The sequence below is a fragment of the Cydia pomonella genome, chromosome 9 (assembly GCF_033807575.1).
Source record: "Cydia pomonella isolate Wapato2018A chromosome 9, ilCydPomo1, whole genome shotgun sequence".
In the NCBI taxonomy this organism is placed as follows: Eukaryota; Metazoa; Arthropoda; class Insecta; order Lepidoptera; family Tortricidae; genus Cydia; species Cydia pomonella.
In genome coordinates this window covers 23172401-23195615 of record NC_084711.1, presented here as the reverse complement: position 1 = coordinate 23195615, position 23215 = coordinate 23172401, and the positions used below count along the sequence as shown (strand labels likewise).

General features: G+C 35.5%; 1 protein-coding gene across 3 annotated transcripts in view; it reads right to left on the bottom strand.

Annotated features, from left to right (window-relative positions):
- The window catches only part of LOC133520955 (protein tiptop), a 570116-nt gene that overhangs the window by 5123 nt on the left and 541778 nt on the right, over positions 1-23215 (bottom strand). For 2 of the 3 annotated variants that reach the window (XM_061855668.1, XM_061855666.1), the window contains exon 4: positions 15419-15563. In XM_061855668.1, coding sequence (XP_061711652.1) covers positions 15419-15563 — 145 coding nt within the window. Of the gene's footprint in view, positions 1-517; positions 761-15418; positions 15564-23215 lie in introns of those variants that run through there. The other variant, XM_061855669.1, reaches the window with a different exon arrangement.

Here is a 23215-nt window from a genome sequence, read left to right as displayed (position 1 = left end):
CATTCACAGCTTTGGCAAACAATCTGCGGAAACAAAATAAAAAGAAGGAAAACTTTTTATATTTCTTGTTGGACTAAATCTTGCTAATACTTTTGAGGTAACAGGAAATTGTTATTTTACGATTAATAACACGAAAGGTGAATTTAATTGAGTATGCATGCAGAAAAATCGGAACTTATACTTTGATACGAGACTTCAAGTTTTTTTTTAAATTAGGTAAATCACACCTGCTTTACGAAAGACGCAATAAAAAAATCTATATATAAAATAACAATTGATTTTGAAATTATAATCGGAACATAGAAACACAAAAATCAAAGTATGACTTAGTCTGCAGTGCCTTTAAGATTCGGAAAAGTATAAATGTCGCTTTTCTAACACCCTGGTAGTAAAACCAGTAAAAAAAAAACAGATAAAAAAATTCAAACCTGTGTATAAACCTAAAGACAGCGTAACCGTACCGAATACATATCAAAAACAAAGTAATAAATTTAAACACAACATCACAAAAGCTTACCTCACATGATCAGCTTCCACAATCATTTCGGACGCAATTTTTCAATCTGCCCGAATCGACACCCTTAGATCCATTCACAAGACACACTTCCAAATTCAAAGTAAACACGAAAGACGCGTCGCTCACGGCAGTCGCGAGGGGAATGCGGGCGCCTGCGGCGGCGGCGGCGGTCCCGCGTGGAATGAGACAAGCGTGATTTACGACCCGCCTGCAGTCCCCCCCTCCGCCCCGCGAGAGCGAGACCAACCAACACACCAGCCAATAAAGTCGTAGGCGAAAGAGAGACGGTTATACGTCTCTCGAGGGGTGGTACTGCGTAATGCAAGCGTGCGCCGCGCGAGCTGCACTGAATGATAGACACTGACTCACCAATAGACTAGAACCTTGACCAATCGACGATTTTTAATGACTGTTTATCATTACAGGACTAGATGGCGTTGACAAGGAGATGTCACTCACGGCAGTCTAACTGACAGGGGACGAAGTACAATGTATCATGAACAGATTTCCGGCTTGACAAAGGAAAATAAAGAAGGGATTTATTTTGGAAGAGATAAATGTGTGTAGCAAACTAAGCTTCTAAGATACTGATTAGATGTTTATTAGAATTTATGTTAAGTACAGAAAGACTATGCAAAACAGTAAGATATGTTATTTCTAGAAAGCAAATTTTACTAAATCTATAAAAAAAAAGTCTGTTAATTAACTAGATAAGATACATAATCAATCATGATTAGAACGAAGTACAAGAATAAATAAATACTGCGCTAAATGTAAAGTATTTGAATAAAAGAGCTACAAATAGTTATGAGAATTCCACAGAATAAATTTCTACAACTATTGTTTACCTTGAAACATAAATCAAAGTAGAACTGTAATAAAACGGAGCCATTAAGTCGAATATCAACACTAAATCAGCCAACTTCGCGACCATCACGAAAACGAATTAAAATCGACTCACGGAACGAAATCGCCAGCTGTTTATTGTTATAGCTTCCTATAATCGTTAGTCGGTGCGGGTCAATCAATCAACCGTCTTTATGTGACACAACCGTCCTTTTCCAACAAACTACGAAAGAAGGAGACGCACGAAACTGTTTTGGCAATAGTTTTCATGACTAGCCTAAAAGTTACATGTAAATAAATGTGGGCGTCTAATTTATGTCCATTACATTGTTCTTCGAAATGTGAGTCATAATTAGATGAAGTCGTAAAACAGACGGTTGGAAGGGAAAAGCTTCAAACGAATTAGCTGACAACATTTTAGCTTTCAATATTTTGTTAGGTAGATCCGTAAAAAAAGATATGCCAACAGATGAAAAAACTCATTTTTTAACTCTCGCGTTTTGTACACATACGTATTTAGTGATTATAACAGATAAAACCCGAATTTAAACTGTCGTCAGTCTTACTAACACTAAGCTACTTGTGCACTTTTAGTGCTTGAAAATGTCCGCCTCTCATTCCAAAGTTTATTATTCTGATTTTTTTTTAATTATTATTAATATTTTTTTTGTTATTTTTCATTAATTTTGTTATTTATTTAATTTTATTGATGCTATGATTATTTATTTTTTTCCAATGCAGTGTAACTATGACTATAATAGCATTTTTATTTTATTTTTATTTGTATTTTCTTTGTCAATCAATTTTTTTTTTTATGAAATACTTTTATGGAATGTTTATTAAATTATGGAATAGTTCGAATTGTAATTATATTTTAATAGACATTATATACCATAAGATTAAAATTAGTTTCATGTAGTCTATAAGGTTTTGCTGCGCCCTATCAGGGTCCACGTACTGTACACCTAGCATTAAGTTGTATGTGTTTTGTACTTGGTTGCAAATAAATAAATTGAATTGAATTGAATTGACCTAGGCTGTCTGAAACATGTCGTGCGAGTGACTATGTGAGTACTAGATACGCAAGTTAAACCGTATGTCAAAGAAAGAATAGGTACAGGAATAAATGTTAATTTAGAAACGCGTCAATTGTGGAATTTTGAAAACACGCAAATTTACAAGAATCGACGTTTAAACAAATACAAGATCCCAAATTAGAATTTACCAAGACACCTTCAAATCACCCCATCTGTTGAGTCAAAAATGTAATCATGCATTCAATGGATGCATGTCGAAATTGGTACCGAAGGTAAACTTTAGTTCGCCATCGTGCGGGCTCCAGCTCAGAACTAAACATCCTAAGTCAAAGAACTGTAATGGTAGTTATGACCTTTTCAACATTTGGTTTTATATGGGGGACACCTGACACAGGCATGAATAATTTTGCAGTAACATACTGAATTTTAAAACGGCACAGATGTCTTTGAGCAATAAAACTGAGAATGCTAATCTATTTAACATTGTTTTGCCTGCATGACAGCTGGTTGATGGGGAATTAGTGCATTTGTAACAGGAAATTTGGTTTTAGTTGCATACATTAACGTAAGATATTTTTTCCTCAAACTTTGTTGTTTTCAAGAGATTTAATATCAAGAACTAGTTGTGTGTTTTTAGGTTTATGTTAGCGGATTGTATTGAAGCGCTGGTGGCGGTAAGTATGTACAAAATATCATTTGATATTAACAGTCGCTTTTCGGTGAAGGAAAACATCGTAAGGAAACCGGACTAATCCCAATAAGGCCTAGTTTACCCTCTGGGTTGGAAGGTTTCGTAAAAACTAGTGCCTACCAATTCTGGGGATTAGTTGTCAAACGGACCCCAGGCTCCCATGAGCCGTGGCAAAAAAAATGCTGGGACAACGCGAGGAAGAAGTTAACGGATTGTATTCGTTTATTATGGTTTCTAAAGGTATTGTTTTTACCTACTCATCATCAACTGAGCCCTCTCGCACATGAGAGGAGGCCTGTGCCCAGCAGTGGGACGTATATAGGCTGAATTATTATTATTATTATTTTATTTTTTATCATCAACTGAGACATTAAAGCCGCGGGTGGGCAGGACCCACTGATTACCAGTTCGCCGGACGATGGCCTGTCAGTTATTCGCAAAAGCTGACAATCGCAAATAACTGACAGGCCGATATCGTCCGGCGAACTGGTAATCAGTTGCCCCCTTCAGGTTGGTCAAATCTCTCCAGTCCGATCTATTCATGGCTTTCCTTCTCCAACTTGTCTTGTGTTTTTACCTATTGACACGCATACAATTATTGATTTCAGCTATCTATGTATTATGATGTTGAAAATATTGTAGTTTAGCAACAGAAATTAGGACCGCATGTTGCTTATTATTACTTCTGCTTACATTGCTGTGCGTTTTTTTTATTTATTATTATTAAGGTGTGCAACAGTGTTGTCATATCTACCAACTTTTGGGTAGATCTACCTATTTTGCCTACGTTCTACCTATCTACCTCCCTCGGCCTGAAATCTACTTATTTTTAAAATGGTACAATTGTAAGCAATTCTCAATACATGTGACGGAACATTACTTAATTTCTACCGAATTTAGATTCGATGTAATGAAAACTTGCCAAAGAAACAGATTATACAAGCAGGTTCATTACCTACAAACAATGGAAATCCTCATTTTTCTTTCAATTTCTTTAATAAATACGTGTACTAACATCACAATGTTAAAGACTAATAAATAATTTGAAAAATATTATACACAATTTTAATCATAAAAACGTACTTGCTATTGAGTGGTACATTTACCTGTTTTTCATGTTAAAACCACCCATTTCTACCTATTTTTGCACCCTGTTCTACCACTTCGGCAAAATTGTATGTGACAACACTGGTGTGCAATGAAGATTTTTAGATTTTTAGATTATTTTTAGATTTATTCATTTCACGACATATGATTACAGTACAAATTATATTAATGTCAATTTATAAGAATCTATATTGTGATCGTCAGATATATTATATTATGTTTATATTGTACCCATCAATATTACAATATTAATTCTATCATATCCAACTGTCATATTTACAACAGATAACAATGTTTCGAGCAACAAAAGGTATTGTGGGAATTTTAAAATTATAAATATGTCAGTTTCATCAGACACCTTACCCTAATTCACGGTAATAGTCTACAGGGTAGTACCCCCGCTTATTATCATCAACATCATTATTTAGGGTCCCAAATACAGTAATAACTCATCATGAAATATTGCATTACCGCACCAAACGATACCCATTTAGGAATTCTGGACAACATTTGATAATGCTAATGGTAAAACTAAAATTTGTTTAATGGGTTAAATTTTTATTCAGCTGCAGGTCTTGAAATTGGGTAATTGACACATGTTGAATATTATAACAAAATTTAGTTAAATGGATAGAAAATGAGCCATCCATTATAAAAAAGTAGAATTTAAAAAATTATATTGAGATTAAAAAAAAATACAAGACTCCGAAGTCTCAAAAAAATGGTAACATTAGATTCCTTACATTTAATTGATAAATAAATTGTATGACAACTATACACATAAACGCAATATTTCAGGGTCAAAATGGCAATTTCCTTCATCTTCCATACATTTAGGACAGACTTATATGATGTGACGTCACGACACCTTATCATTTTGTTAGCGGCGTTTCAATCGTCGAGTGCGAGCGTCAGACTTTAACTATCATTTCTGACCTTTGTGTTGCTTAAATGCCATGAGTCCCATATAGACATTTGATGCTCAGAAAAATCAAGACCGTTTGACATTATTTACAAAAAACAGTCAAGTAGCCAATTCAATTTGTTAACTATTCACTGGAAAGATACCTTTTAAAAGATTCAAATAAGATTTTGACTAGTGGGTAGTGACCCTGCCTATGAAGCCGATGGTCCCGGGTTCGAATCCCGTTTATTTGTGTGATGAACGCAGATATTTGTTTCTGCATAGATAAAAATTGTCTTCAAAATTTTTTTTTTACATTTTACCTTTTTTTTCGAAAACGAGGTCGTTGACCTATACTTTTTTTATTGTCAAATGATAGAACAGGACATCAGCTAAAAGTTGATTTCAAAATTATAGACCTAGTTAAAACATATCACAAGTTACAGGAGTAAATTTTTGAAGATAATTTTTATTTTTGTTATCAATTCCCGAGTAATTGTGGAAAATTTTCTGTACGAGTAACATTTATGCTTGAAATTAGTGCCCTAATTCATAAGCTGTCGAATGATTCCTATTTTTTTAATGTGCGATAGGTAAATGGGCAAATAATGGTACACTAACCAAGTGCAGTCGTGTTTGGCAGCATAAAACTTTGAAGGGGCGCAGTTTTAAAATGATTGAGAAAAAACATAGGTATGGGGGGTGATTTGGTGATTTATACGTGGTTAACGGCTCGACTATACGTGGACAAACACATTGTATAATTTAATAGTGAGAAAGGTTCGTATGATAGATTCGAAGTAAATATTGTATTCATTCTTCTCTTTCTGACGACCGGCTTGGCCTAGTGGGTAGCGACCCTGCCTACGAAGCTGATGGTCCCGGGTTCAAATCCTGGTAAGGGCATTTATTCGTGTGATGAGCATGGATATTTGTTCCTGAGTCATGGGTGTTTTCTATGTATTTAAGTATTTATAAATATTTATATATTATATGTATCGTTGTCTAAGTACCCTCAACACAAGCCTTATTGAGCTTACTGTGGGACTTAGTCAATTTGTGTAATAATGTCCTATAATTATTATTATTATTTCCGTATTTTTAAATAATGGTCTCGTTTGCAGACGTCTCTGTCACCTTCTAAGCAGTAGATAAAAGATTAATAGATAATAAGAAGTTTATATCCGTTTGATGGATTGGATGAATATGGATTGATTATAGACATAGTATAGATAAAGAAGGTACACGAGGACTTGTTTAATTATCAGTGTAATTAATCATTTAATTGATGAAAATAAGTTCATTATATCGGCCAACTACTTAGTCACGGATAATTTGCTGTCATGGTCATATGAATGACAAATACATCATAAATATGTAGTCATAACATTTAATCTACCGACTTATAGATTAGAGTTAGTACCTACTAATACGAATACTAAGATATAATAATGAATACCAACATATATGTAATAAGAATGTTATCTTGATTTTTCTATTCTAATAAATCGCAAGCTACCATTACTAGTGCAAAGAATTAGCTAATTCATAAACATAAATAAATAATTAATTAATTAATAAATATTATAGGGACATTCTCACACAAAGTGCCTAACGGCAAAGAATGAGATACGATAACGATAAGTTCTCATTTAGATATCGTTTGTATGCCGTATAATTGTCAGAAGCAGCTCGATTTGGGCAACCAATGTCACTTTGACGTTGGAAATATAATAGATAAATCTTATTGGGATCACAGCGGAATCGTAATAAACGTCAATTATGACATGTCGTTTAGTTATCGATCTTTTAAAGATCTTAAACGTGTCTTAATCATTCTTCAAATCGGGCCGTTATTAGTCCCACGGTAAGCCAAGAAGGTTCTGGGTACTCAGACAACGATATATATAATATACAAATACTTTCAGTAACATAACAACTAATGTGCATTTTAAGGTACCTTCACCATTTGTTAGAGCTACTCTCCGGCCACGAATTACACCTCTGTTCGTAATTCCCAATACCAGCACAATGACATTAGTCAGTAGTCCTCTATATGTTGCACTCAATAATAATATTAATAATATTGTTTTCCATAATCCCACTCTTGACATATTCTCACAGACAGAACCGAGATTCCTAGCCACAGCAGCCCGCTACCTAGAGTCAATATCTACACCCACAACTATTAATATTAATTAAATCTAGTGATAAGCTTAGTCTAATTAGTTTTAAGTATGTATGTAACCCATAACTTGTATGTCTGGTTTAACTGTAAATGTAAGTTGGTGAATAAATAAAATAAATAAATAAACAATAATCATCGTATCGAATATCAAACATTTATTCAGCAAATAGGCCACAAGGGGCACTTTTACATGTAATTTTGCATTTTGCATACAATAAAAATTACAAATATGGAATTGATGAAATAATAAATACTTTATCAGAGATGTATACTGTCTCTAAATGTCAAATTACACAAAAAAAAAACAACAAATACTAAAATTCTTTATCGCTTGAAATAAAGAGATTCTGGACCCGGGTATGTCCTTAAACTACGTCCAAAAGAGAGGTATGGGCAATGTGAATGTCATCTCGCCTTGTGTGGTAGGGCACAGCACAGCAGATGTCATTCCAGATCTAGAGCAGAGCCTAACTGGGGAAGTACCTCCACCTTACAGAAAACCGCAGCCAAATAACACTTGACCCTACTCATAGTGTTGTGTTCCTGCCGGTGAGTAAGGTTGCCAGAGCTCAACGAGGGGGGTGGGGTTAGGGTCGTTAACGCGCATGTAATGCCTCTGGAGTTGCAGGTGTACATAGGCTACGGAGACTGCTTACCATCCGGCAGGCCGTATGCTTGTTTGCCACCGACGTAGTATTAAAAAGGGTCGGTAACGCGCATGTAATGCCTCTGGAGTTGCAGGTGTACATAGGCTACGGAGACTGCTTACCATCCGGCAGGCCGTATGCTTGTTTGCCACCGACGTAGTATTAAAAAAAAAAAAAGAGAAATTACTACAATGGCGTAATTTAAATACGTTCCCTACTTTGAAAAAGCAATGAAAGTTAGAATTGTATTAGCTGGAATGTATTGATTTGACATGTTAATTCATTAATTAAAAGTACAATAGATGGTAAGCTCATTTAAAACAATGCCACCTAGTTTAATCACAGGATAAAATCAAAGATAATTTACCCGTTGAGATTAACATTTGTCCTTCACCATTACAAACTATTTCTCGATCGATAGTATATCTTATACCTTTAAACGAGCAATTCTTGTATTTATTTATTTATTTATTTATTTATGTATTTATTTATTTATTTATTTATTTATTTATTTATTTATTTATTTATTTATTTATTTATTTATTTATTTATTTGTTTATTTGTTTATTTGTTTGTTTATTTATTTATTTATTTATTTACTTATTTATTTATTTATTTATTTATTTATTTATTTATGTTCAGGAGAACCAACAGCTTTAAACTTACAATAGGACAACAAGATTAATACAGAGAGCCAATTACAGGAACTCACAAGTACCTAATTACAAAGTTTATAAAAAAAAAAATGCTAACTTATATATATTTCTGTGATCTCGGAAACGGCTCTAACGATTTCGCTGAAATTTAGTATATGGGGGTTTTTGGGGGTATACAATCGATCTAGATTAGTCTTATGTTTGAGAAAACGCGTGTTTTCGAGTTTTCATGCGTTTTTCTTTCGACGCAGAATATGGTCGCTAATTTCGTATTGCCGGCCAACTGTCCGTCTGGCCCAGCGGGTTGAGACGCGGACTGCTAGAAACGAGTGTTACGGGTTCGAATCTCGCCCGGTGACTAACTTTTTTTTTTAATAAATGTTCAAGTTTATATATATATATTTTTTTTTTATTGTTTTAGACAAGTTTAATTTAGTAAAAAAAATGTAGTTAAGATAAGATTATCACCTATACACCACCATATTACAATAAATAGTTATTACCGTGTACCTTTTATTTACTCAGATGTTAATTTTCCATTGACACCATGACATAAATTAACTTCATCACTATTGTATTGTGTGAAAGAATTATGAATGTCAGTTTAATGTATCGATGTATCTCGATTTGCTTTTCATGGTAAAATTTTCCACCTCGTAACGTATGTATATTCAGCTGATTTGTTATTATAATTTATGCCGCTAATACCTGGGAAAAATGTTTTTTTTTTGTGAATATTTTAAACCTAATTAAAGGGAGATTATTATGTGATTTAATAAGGAAGCTTTTCTAACAAAAAATATATTTGTTCGCTCTTTTTGTGTCCTGCTGTCAAAATGTTGTCAAATGACAAAATGAATCACAGATAGTAACCAACGAAATGTCACATTATATTTAGGTTTTTTTGGTGTATTGGACCAGGCTATGTCCTTAAATTATGTCCAAAAAAGAGGTATCGGCGCTGTGAATGTCATCACGCTTTGAATGGTAGGGCACAGCAGTTCTAGAGCATTTCAGATCTAGAGCAGAGTCCAACTGGGGAAGTCCTCCACCTTACAGAAAACCGCAGCCAAATAACACTAGACCCACTCACCATACCACTAGTTATTACCACTATTACCACTTTAGCAACCTTATTCACCGGCAGGAACACGACACTATGAGTAGGGTCTAGTGTTATTTGGCTGCGGTTTTCTGTAAGGTGGAGGTACTTCCCCAGTTGAGCTCTGTTCTAGATCTGGAATAACATCCGCTGTGTTGTGCCCTACCACACAAAGCGAGATGACATTCACAATGCCCATACCTCTCTTTTGGACGTAGTTTAAGGACGTACCCGGGTCTGCCATCGAATTAGTATAAAAAATAGCAAAAACTTTAAAAATTCTCAAAAGAAAAATGTGTCTATGATAAGAGCCGATCGACACTCGGACGTAGTTTTTTCATTCAAAAGTGAACTAAAAATGATATTCTAAACTAAATAATCAGACATTTCTAAACAATGGACCCTCGGGGTCGAATTAGAACAGAATGCATGATTGATGAAGTGTCTTCACTGCAGTTAATTGACATTGATGGAAAAGCGGAACCACCTAGGCAAAGCTACGCTTGCATTCTGAAAACTATAAAACCACCAGGCATATTCCTTATCTCAATGGACTAGAGAAGACTTTCCTTAAATGCATTTTTCGTAAACTGCATTTGTCATTTTGGTGTCGTACCTGCTGTTTCGCCGGATACAGATAAGGTTTTTTTTAATGTTTTGCTTAATTATAATAGTGACGATTGTGATGTGATCAGAATAAGATTTGTTAACAGTGATATTGGAATTCATAAACATGTTAATAATCAAATAGGCAGATGCATTTGTTGTTCTATAATTATTAATTTTATTGTGGACACAAAAAACAAACGTACTTAACCAATTTTAGATTTATTTTTACTTTAATATTTTCATCATATTTACTTTAATATTTACAATAATATTCACGCTCCCTCGGTTTAGTTCTTTTAGTTTTGTTGACAGTGTTGAACTCTTTTTAATCCGTTAATTTTATTAACCATGCAGACCTAGTATCTTTGCTTAGAATATTAAATGAAATTCCATTCAATTGACACTTTATTTAACGACATAACGCAAACATCGAGAAATATGTCAAGAAAGCATAATTAAATACAGACAAGTAACACAAAATACATCATTAGTATGTATTTTTGTCAGTATGTTTGTTTTTCTCTGATCGGTTTAAAAATTACCAGTTACAATACCCCTCCCCGACATTGAAAAACGATCCTAAATTTGAAGACGATAATGTCTAACTAAGAGATCATGAAGAATTGGATAAGTTTGAACATCTGTTTCAATAAAAGTGTGAAGAGACAATGGCACCTGACGTGCGATTTGATACGGAGCTTCAAATGTATTTGATTAAACAAAATAAATGTTTCTAGGAAAAACAATGTAGGTTTGTAGAGGAATGCGACGTGTGGACATACATAATCATGCGGTTGACAGGCGACATTGTGAGTAAAAATGTAAAGATCAAATGGGAAACTAGACTCAGAAGACATGTGAGCCGTGTTAAGTGTCAATGAACTTTATTCTACTATATTCTGGGTTACTTTTTGATTTAGATGTTTCTTCTTTTTATTTAAATACCTACGATAAGTTTTGGTAATGTCGGAATTTCAGTCCCCGCTGCTTTGTCTCCACGCTTCCGTTTCTGTCATTTTTACTCCCTACCTCTGAGATGGATTTCCGAAAATAAAGTATTGTCTATCTATATGTATCAAAATCAATCTTGTAGTTTAGCGCTTAAAGGGTAATAAACAGGTTTTGGTTTATATTATTACTATGGATTTGAAAATCACAGGTGTATGTAAGTTATCATTAAACTTTAACTTATGTGTATTGAATGAAGAGAGGAAAATGAATAGCTACTTCGATCTCAAAGTTGACTGACCAAACAGCGTAAAAAACAAAGCGGTAGACAACAATTAATAATCAACTTATCAACTCGAAGACATCAATGGATCAGACTTAATCGCATCGATCAAGGCTACGGGTTGCTTACCAACATTATAATATTATACACAAGCTTTTGCTTGCGTCTTTGATCGTGTTGAATTCAGTAATTGTATTTTTATGCCAATTTTCACGCTGTATTTTACCCCTTTAAGTGGTTATCTTCAGGATAATCTCCAACTACCTTTGTGCTCATCGTTTTATGATAATGAACCATATGAACTTTTATAGTTTTAATAATCCTTTGCCCCTCCATTCAATTGCAATCCGGAATAAAAAGAGTGATTTAAGGTAATTTTTACAAATTTTTACTCAAACCCGCTCGCCTATTTTTTACCCACGACGGAACGGAGACGGTATATGCGTTTGGGGTGAGAGGATGTTTGTGCAAACCAATGTTGCCATTTTTCTTAAAAACTACTAGTCCGATTCTGATGCGGTTTTCAGTGATGGGTTCGGGTTTGATTGGTGCATGCTCTTAGATAGATGTTACGGTAACAACTCACCAGAGGGCGCTGCAGTAAATATTTATTTATGCATCCTTTTTCAACTACGTTTTAAGCGTCGTGGGTTTTTTCAAAATTGTTAATTTTGTTTTTTGCGTAACTAAGTAACAACACACAAACATACTAGACACACACACACTACACTTACATTTCAAATATTATTCGTAGGATTGAACATTCCGTCTACAAGAATTGATGAAGTGTCAAATTGTGAATCCAGATCATTTTTAGTGAAGAACACAATAATGTCACTATCTTTCTTCCATTCATTTCAAAGACGAACAAATTTAAATTCAACGTTAGAACAGATGACAATGAACTTTAAGTTTACTTGGATAAAGATGAAGGTAGTGGAATAGATGACATGGTAATGGGAAAGGAGAATAGACGTGTAGGCCTAGTGACAACTGATCTTGGAAAACAATAGGATCGTTATTGGTCAGTTTTAGTGATGTGAAATGGACATATTCGTGAGAAAAAAGGATTATTATACCTTCCCAAACGAAAGAATAATTATTACGATACATCACGAATGTTACGATACCAGTAATGTATGAGTTGTGTTTCAAATTATTGCAATATTTTTAAGTTTCAAGAGGATAGTACTCATAGTACTTATCCGCTAGTAATGAAACCATACTTGTGAAATACTGGAATCATTTTTTTTTTTTACGTTTTTCAAGTTTGTCGTTTTGTCAAGTGTGCGTAAATTACATTGCATATGTTTCGAAACGTTATAAAAATAGAATAATCCAATATGTTTTAAGTGTTAATTTATCAATATTGCTAAGGTCCCTAAGTACAGTCATTGAATTTGATTCCTAGGCCACTATAGAACCATGCCATAAGGATTTCTACGACAGTGCTTATTGAGTGATGCGTGTCAAGTATCTAGTAGTTAAAGCGACAAGATTCTATAGTGGCCTAGGATTCAAATTGGTTGACTATACCTACACTGTGTTACACCAGCCACTGAAAGTGCGATGAGTATACGTTGTATAGGTCATACGTAGCAACTTTTACTGTAAAGATCAACCCCGAAATCGCAAAAAAAAATACTCTCCCATACAAGATATCAACATCAGCCAGACAAAATGTATGGGAGGATTTTTTTCGCGAATATCGAATAGTATAGGTATCATTGTTAAATGCATTTCCATTGCAATATTACAAGCCTTGCTTTGTTTGAGAAATCGATCTACGATTTTGGTGAATGGTACCTATAGTTACATTATTTTATTCCCTTGGAAATATTTTATTTATTTATTTAAGTCACGGAGAGTCACTATCAATACAAATTAGCGCAAATTAATAAGTTTCTTTTTTTTTTATAAATTTTATTATCAATAAAACATAACAGAATATGTCAGGGATCTCCACACTAGGCTACGCCTGTATCGCAGGGAACCAGTTACAGTTAAAATTATTGAACTAAGTTACACAATGAAGTAAGTAATTGAGATAAAAAAACTTAAAATGAATTAGTTATAGTAAGAAAAAAAAATCCTGCAAGATATGAAAACTAATCTAATCTAATCTAAGGAAAGTTAATTACAGGATTACACTTCTAGCTACATATTATTGCATTCAAGTTTTATTTAAATGAAAAGAGTCGACGCTCGGACACGGCAACACACAACACACAATATTTCGGGAATTCTACAACTTAGGACATCACTAGACTGACCACTGAGCAGTGCTGAGTGATCTTGGGACCACCTATCGGACACGAAGAGTTGGACACCCGGGAGTAACTATTGACACTTACTTATCTTAAACCCTATTTTCAAGTAAATAAGGTATATTATTGGTATATTAAACTGTTCATCCTAGTACCATAGTTGACATTGTTGACTGTAAATTCGCCTTAATACAAAGGAATAAGGTATACGAATGAACAGTGTTGTAAAATGAATTGACGTGTACTTTTCTATTGATATTTATTCATCAATCAATCTTAATGATAAATATATGATCGATAATGGTTTTGAAGGTTTAGTATTGTTCTTTGAATATGGGGTTTTATTTAGTTTTCGTTTATGTATATTTCAAAATGTTTACCTATATACCTAACCGTAGGTATATCATTGTGTAGGCTATCACCACTTTAACACTGACATATTCGATCATCTCACTCGTACTGGCATATTAGTGCGCGCGAGATGTATAGAAAAAGAGTTACGCAAACGTTAGCGAATATGTCAGTTTGACACTTCTAAGGCGATCGGTTAATCATCACAATTACTTACAATTAGGGCGACATATTAAGAGACATCTTGTCTAAAACGTTTTAAAATAATTTATTGCAAACATTAAATTTGTTAATTAATGATCATCTCTCTTCTTCCTCGCGTTGTCCCGGCATTATGCCACGGCTCATGGGAGCCTAGGGTCCGCTTGACAACTAATCCCAAAATTTGGCGTAGGCACTAGTTTTACGAAAGCGACTGCCATCTGACCTTCCAACCCAGAGGGTAAACTAGGCCTGGTTGGGATTAGTTCCGAAAACTCATTGGTACGAGCCGGGTTTGAACCCGCGACCTCCGGATTGCAAGTCGCACGCTCTTACCGCTAGGCCACCAGCGCTCTGTAATGATAATTAATGATCATAATTTGATAATTATTGACTAAATCTTCTGCCTTGACTTGCTTACTGTAAGTATATTTAGTATTTACTGTTTATATCTTATTTGATTTAATCTATACTGTCTTCATAGTTTATAACATTCATATAAACTTTATATGCTGCTTTAGCTTACGTGGTAAGTTGGTAATTACCTAGCCTGCGAAGCTGGCGGTTCTGGGTTTGATACCCAGTAAAGGCATTTGTATGATGACAATCCTCTGTTTGGGTTGGTGGTTGGTAATGATGGCATACATTTTTCGACACAAAATTAATGCGTAGTTATCTAAACGTAGGCAACCCTAGCGTTGTATCCCCGGCGCGTGCGGTCACTGATCCGCACGTTGAAGGTCACTCCATTATGAAATTGATAAGGTTTTATGATAATGAGACTTGGACATCTATCCTGAAGGAAGAGAGTAAGCTAAAGCAAGGAAAATCTGGGACCAATTAGGATTGAGAATAGGAAATTGAGCCGCTAATTGGTAACATCGAGGTTGTCGATCTAGATAACGCTGGCACGACGAAGCCCCTAAAGACGGACATGATATGTCGCAAAAAGAGCAGCGATCTCTTTGACCAAGATCTTCTTTGGCAGTTAATTTAAACAATAATCACTCTATCAATGAAATTTGAGTAACTTTTCCAAAGAACTATAGTTTTGGTGAACTTACCTCTCAGCATTAGGGTCCTGAATCAACGTGGCGGGTATGCTGTGCTCGATGTCCGCGTCGGGCGCGGGAGAGCGCGACGCGGGGGACGCAGGGGACGCGTCCCCCTCCCCGCGTTCTTTCACGCCGTCGGGGCTGGTGGCTTCTTCTGAAACAAGAGAGAAGATGCTTAATTAGAAGAACATAGAAGTATTTTTATACTATATTTTATACTACGTCGGTGGCAAATAAGCATACGGCCCGCCTGATGGTAAGCAGTATCCGTAGCCTATGTACGCCTGCAACTCCAGAGGAGTTACATGCAAACAATCACACAGTCCGCCTGACGGCAAGTGGTTACCGTAGCTTTTGAACGATTTTAACACCAAGGATGACTACTTCATCAAAATCTATATACCCTATTTGAAAATCCGCTGTCTTTAGGCAATATCATAACCTCATAGAAAACTATGGCCAAGCATTGTTGCCAATTTTCTTATAGAATCAATGGATTTTGGTGCTATTTAAGTACGAAGTAGCGTGATAAGGCCCCCAAACAGTTCGATAATATTTAGGATCAGAAGCAGCCGTTCGACCAGGGTGTATCCTTCCTACCCATAGTCATACACGACTGACTTTAGTGTAGAACCTTGATATGATCATGATAGATTCAGAATCGAAAGAAACCGTTCGACCAAGGTGCCTCCTTTCTACCCATAGTCATACACGATTGACTTTAGTGTAGAACCTTGATATGATCATGATAGATTCAGAATCGAAAGAAACTGTTCGACCAAGGTGCGTCCTTTCTACCCATAGTCATACACGACTGACCTTGGTGTAGTCCTTGATATGATCATGATAGATTCAGAATCGAAAGAAACCGTTCGACCAAGGTGCAACCTTTCTACCCATAGTCATACACGAGTGACCTTGGTGTAAATCCTTGATATGATCATGATAGATTCAGAATCGAAAGAAACCGTTCGACCAAGGTGCATCCTTTCTACCTATAGTCATACACGACTGACCTTGGTATAGATCCTTGATATGATCATGATAGATTCAGAATCGACAGAAACCGTTCGATTGGTTGGTCTGCACCTTGGGGTGCAACCTTTCTACCCATAGTCATACACGACTGACCTTGGTATAGGTCCTTGATATGATCATGATGAATTATACAAACCAATCATTCATTGTAACAAAGGAATTGCTATGAAAAATCTTAATCATAATTACATTGCAGAATGACATTTATCAGCATAATGCAATATTTTCCATCGTTAAGCACTTAAACGTGTCTTATATCGCTTTTTCCTTTATAACTTTACTATCAATAAATAATCATAATCAGTATAATCACGTAACAGAAAACACAAGCCTCATATTCCTTATTAACGAAGTAATACATCACGATAAAGAAGACACTTCAAATCATATTTAGGTTAAATTAAAGATATCACTATCACTTTATTGCATTGTCCAATCCGCACTGTGAATTAATATATTTTGAACTCTAATGCAAAGACTTAAGTTCCAATAATGCTCAGTTGAATGTTGCTGTTATTGCACTAATAAAACGGTGAGATGTGCTGATAATATAAGAATGAGAGTTCCGTCTAAAAATGTGCAAATTTATTTTATGCCCGATGCAAAGCGGATATAGCTAGATGACGATTGTGATCACAGAGGAGTCACATGCAGGTCGCCTACCTTTTGTATTGATAGAAGGATTGACTGTGTTCTACTTAAAGGAAAAAATATTCAAAGGGAAGATAAAAACTTAAAGACCATAACAGTACGTAGCTAAGATCTATTCATATATGGCTTTATTCATATATACGTCTGTCAAATTTAAATATATATTCTTTACTCGTCGACGGTAATAGTTGAATAATGATTTCGTATAACAAATTGTAATTGCGTACTTTTCATGTATGGGCTCCCAACTCAACTATAATATTCATAAGCAAACGCTATAGTTAACCATAATGGAATTGACCAATCACGTGGCACCGCGTTCCAATGGAAAAGACACCAACGCGCGACTATTTCATGAGTAATATTCATATATTATGCACGCGTTGATGTCTTTTGTACTACTGAGATAGTTACCTAATTATCTTAAATTATGTAGGTTTATGGTAGAAAAAGTATTATTTTAGATGACTCGTAGAAAAAGTATTGTATACAATAGTGACATAATCAAGCTTCTCAATCTCGTACCTTCATTAGGCCACTCAGCAAGCTTTGTTGCATACGGTACTCGACTGAAAAGCTTTCTATTACATGACAATTATATAAAATAATTAAATATGTACAAAGGCGAACTAATCCCCTTAAGGGATCTCTTCCAGCTAACCTTTAAGTATGTGAGACATAAAACGAGATACATACGAAATGGTAGTCAAACTAAGATAATAATTATGTACATGACGGCAAGACTTCAAAGAAGTTGTAATGTTGTTGTGTTGTATATCGCAATCCGTCAAACTAAATTTTAAGCGAAATAATTCTTAAGTTACGGTGACATTTCAAACGTTCGTCATCCATATTGTAATTTTTTGACAGATTAGGCATTGACGGCACAGACCCATCCGGCGTTCAGCCATAATTGAAAATTGTGTAAAAATATTTTAAACAGCTATAAAATTATTATTTTTTTATTTAATTTTTTTTTTCGCCCTCTTTTATAATTTTTTTTACTTTCCTCTAGTCTATTGTACTCAGTGCTATATTTGTCTACCATTCTTCATCAACTCTCATCTTCTCAAAGGTTGACTGGAAGAAATCCCTTAAAGGGATAAGTTCGCCTTTGTACTGCTTATCCTGTGCCATATTTATATTTTGTCTTTTGTACAATAAAGAGTTTATACATACCTACATTAATCAAACTAAATATTTGATACAAGACTCGTATCATTTTGGGCCGTCGCGCCAGCCAAGTAAATATTTATAAATAGATACAAAAAATATTTTATATAACTACATCAGTATTTTAAAAGTAAAACTCATGTATACCTACTTGAAAAAAAACATTATGCCCAATGTACCCATGGGCATAAAAAAATAAAAATATAGAATTATATAACATGCTGGCATCCTATTATACAAGGTGCCCGTGAGCATTACGAGACATGTTAACTAAGCATTCCTGGTAATATTTAGAAACTAAAATGTCATATAAAATTTTCTGGATTAGGCCTAGTTTCAGAGATAATTAAATGTTTTTCGAAAAAGATTTTTTTTTTGAGTAAGAACTTTCGCCATAAGTCGGTACAAAACACATTTTTGACTGCGCTGCGGTATTGCCACTTTGAGGTCTAGTCTGGACATACCTATTACATACATAGAAAAATTAAAAAAATGTATTCGAGAGGCAACCCCCAAATAAAAAAAAACTTTTTAGTTAATTTTAGGTCATGTGTTTATCAATAAAAATTACGTTTTATGTACAGGAGTGTTCAAAAAAAGGAAAAAAAAAACATTTTTTTTGTCGAATTTCAAAAAAAGTCATATAACATTTTTTGCTTCTGTTGAAATCAGGAATGCACCGTTAAAATCTCTCGCAATGCTCACGGGCACCTTGTGTAACGCCCTTTACGTGTGTGATGAAAACACATTTAAAAAGGGTTTCTAAGGATCCCTACACCACAATCAACAGCGACTAAGTGTTGCGCAAACATGATTAATGATTGATTGATCACTCATCGCATATCAATTATCGCTTATCACTGACATAATTCCGATTATATCGATCGATAGTCTCTCCTGCTGATAGTTGGTCTAAATTTTCCTCGTTTTATGTCAATCGATGAGTATACTGATATGAATGAATAAATAAATAAATATTTGGGGACAATCATAACAGATCGACCTAGACCCATCTATCTAGACGTTATCTTTTTGTATGGAGAATCACGGGTTGGTTGGACCCGGGTACGTCCTTAAACTACGTCCAAAAGAGAGGTATGGGCATTGCGAATGTCATCTCGCTTTGTGTGGTAGGGCACAGCACAGCGGATGTCATTCCAGATCTAGAGCAGAGCCCAACGGGGGAAGTACCTCCACCTTACAGAAAACAGCAGCCAAATAACACTAGACCCTACTCATAGTGTTGTGTTCCTGCCGGTGAGTAAGGTTGCCAGAGCTCAAAGAGGGGGGGGGGGGGGGGTTAGGGTCGGCAACGCGCATGTAACTTCTCTGGAGTTGCAGGCGTTCATAGGCTACGGACACTGCTTACCATCAGGCGGGCCGTATGCTTGATTGCCACCGACGTAGTATAAAAAAATATAAACGTAGTATACTTCTCTAAAAATATGAGTAGTAGTAGTAAAACACTTTATTGTACAAAAAGAAACATAAAACAACACACATAATTTGTACAAAGGCGAACTTATCCCTTTCAGGGATCTCTTGCAGTTAACCTTTGAACAATTTAGGAAAAATTGGAGAACGGTAGACATCAAAACTGTATATAATATACATGCACCGGACTTCTCACCCCAGGCCCTTAAATAATTTCCCCGGACAACCGTCAAAGCAGCGATAACGCTGTCACATTGTGCGCGCGCGCAGCGACAGCACAATGACTCTCACGTCTGCCTGATACGTGGATCCATACATTTGTAGCTGACGGTTTATGTTAATAGTTAGAAAGCGTAATGGCATATACATATGTTAGTAAGTAGTCTCATACGAGTACAAATCTGCCATTTTGAAAAAAAAAAACAAAAACTTATTTGAGTAGAGTCCATATAATTATTGAACTTGCTCAGAAGTTCAGGAAAGAGAATTCGGTTGAAAAATGAGACCCGTAGAAAAGTCAACCTGAATCAGAACATGGGTTGGGAAATGAAATGGTTGCGAAATAATTATTTGGTAAAAGTTATTATGCCAAATAAAACGTCTGCGTAAAATATGATTGGCAAGTGAAATTCGGCATTACAATTTTCGGTGAAAAGGCAGGATACCCATATCTAAGTCTAGTAATTATAATTCTTTGAAAAATATTTAATTAAACAAAAATGTAACCTTATACGCTTTGTTGAATTCTATAAAAAGAAAACAGTAATTAAAGTCACGGTAGACTTCGTCGGAGATGGCGGGACGAACTTGATGCCTTCGACAGAGACTGGTGGAAGACTTCCGAGGATAGGGACACGTGGAAGAATAAGAGGGAGGCCTTTGCCCAGCAGTGGGACAGTATGGGCTCATAATAATATTAATAAAGTCACACCTCAGAAAATCAGCACAGGGATTAAAATATTCACTTAATGACTTGACATAAATATATATCTAAGGACGGGCCTTACGGGCATTAAGAATGATGCTAATTCAGTGTCACTCTCGAATTGCCAATCGCGCAGTCTAACGGAACTATTTGCGACCAATCGCGCGCGTTTTTTTTATACTACGTCGGTGGCAAACAAGCATACGGCCCGCTTGATGGTAAGCAGTCTCCGTAGCCTATGTACGCCTGCAACTCCAGAGGAGTTAAATTTTGTTTTATTCCCCTCGTTGAGCTCTTACAACCTTACTCACCGGTAGGAACACAACACTATGAGTAGGGTCTAGTGTTATTTGGCTGCTGTTTTCTGTAAGGTGGAAAATACTTCCCCAGTTGGGCTCTGCTCTAAATCTGGAATGACAACCGCTGTGCTCTGTCCTACCACACAGAGCGAGATGACATTCACAATGCCCATACCTCTCTTGTGGACGTAGTTTAAGGACGTACCCGGGTCCAGTGTACTGGCCCCATTCTTATTGTCTGTAAGGCCCGTCCTTAGATATGTCAATGCTTAATGGGCTATCAGTCCAAAAACAAGAATAAACCTGTAATAACTCTTTAGGTCCCAAGGGCATAAAAACTTGCAAAAGCTCAACCTTATCTCCCAGATACCGTCCATCTGCCTGATTGATGCCCTGATAACGACATCTATCAACAAAATCATTGATCAAGCAAAAAACATCTCTATGGCAACGGGGGAACTGTCAAACAACAATGACTCATTGATCATCGATATGATCCTGACATTTTTGTTTATTCGATTTTATACACTTTCTATACTTTTTTGATAATGTAACTTAAGTCTGATGACGGGACAATACGTTTTTGTGAATGATGATCAGTTTTGAGTCGATAATGTCGACACCTTTTTTACACTTACAAAAAAAATTACGATGTTCATAAAAAAATAATGTATTTTTAGAAAATATGATTCCGCAATCCATCACGTCTTTTCCGTTTAATTTATCATAATTGCTTACGAAACTAGAGTCCCGGGTTCAAATCCCGAAAACCTCATTTATTTGAGATGTGTTGTGAAACTGGGGTTCATCCGTGATTTTTTTTTGTATAATATTTAAAACAAAATAAATAAATGAATATTTGGAGACAACCTTACACAGATTGACCTAACCCCAAAATAAGCAAAGCTTGTAAGTAACATCCATCAGGAACAATTATTCGTGATTAATACATAGAAACACGCCTTTATTGGGATTTGAACCCGGGACATCTTGCACTCTAATGACGACCCTACCGACTGGGCTAGGAGTCGGTAGTAAAAATAATCAATATTTTAACCCCCCCCCCATCCCCCCTCCCTTCAACTAATAGATATCACTGTCCAAATCTAAACTCTCAAAACGCATAATTGCCAGACATGTCATCTCTTTGTTTCCCTGCAACTGAGTCACTTGCAGCGTCCTTTGATCACTGCATCGCCTGCGGCCGGTCCGGATTGACACGGTGCGTTTTAATCAATTAGCCGGTCCGGGCCAGTGGGCAGTGAAATAAGCGGACCACACCGGACAGAGGTTTTTGGGTCTCGAATTTCAAGGGATGCCTTTTGGTTTAAAAACTGCGCCGATTTATGCGAACAGCATCTGCAACGTCTAGATCTAACGTGCAGATCGAGCAACAAAATTTCAATCATAAGTATATCGTCCTATATTAATTATTCTCACGACTAAGGGAGTGACATTAGAGTAGATCTCTTTTTATTTACCATACTAAGTTCTCTGAGATATACAACACAATAGCAACTATGAAAATGTTTTACAAAAAAAAAACAACTAATTACGCTTTTTCCGTACTTGAAACCTTATTACCAGTTTAGTTGTATGCTATTTAGTATGAAAACGGTCCATTACATACAAGTTACTAAACTTACAATCCAAAAAAGTTTGGAGTTAATCTTAAAATCTTGTTAGATTCTAATAACCATGAGCTAACGTTATTTATATTGACAACTAACCTTAATAAACTAATTATGATCGTTCCAGTACCATTAAACCCAGATTTCTTTAGAAAGGTAACTGATTTCCTACAATCACCCACAGAATGACGGAGCACAAACAGAACAATGACGAAAGTCGGAATTGCCGTGAAATCGTCACGATAAGAAATCAATACGATCATTTTGGAAACAACTTAAGTCACAAACGAAACGTTAATAAATGAATCTTTTCAACTGTACAGTTTTTGACACCGGATGAAAACGCAGTGTACTTTTTGGAGTTAATCTTTATAATTTCATGGATAGTAAAGTTATGGTAGATGGCGCTTTGTAGGACGATTTGTAATTGTACAAAATGGAACTATACGCAAGCGTAACCATTTTCTCTTAATTCTTTGTCAACTGATCGAACTGCAAACCTAACTGCCTAGACAGTTTATAGATAAAATATTTATTAGGTATGAAGACGCGTAAATAATAGTAGCTACTATTTTGATAGGCGAAGTAGATAACGTTGTTAATAGTTTAACTCGATTTCTATAGATGTCTAAATTTTGGAAACAACTCATTTAGT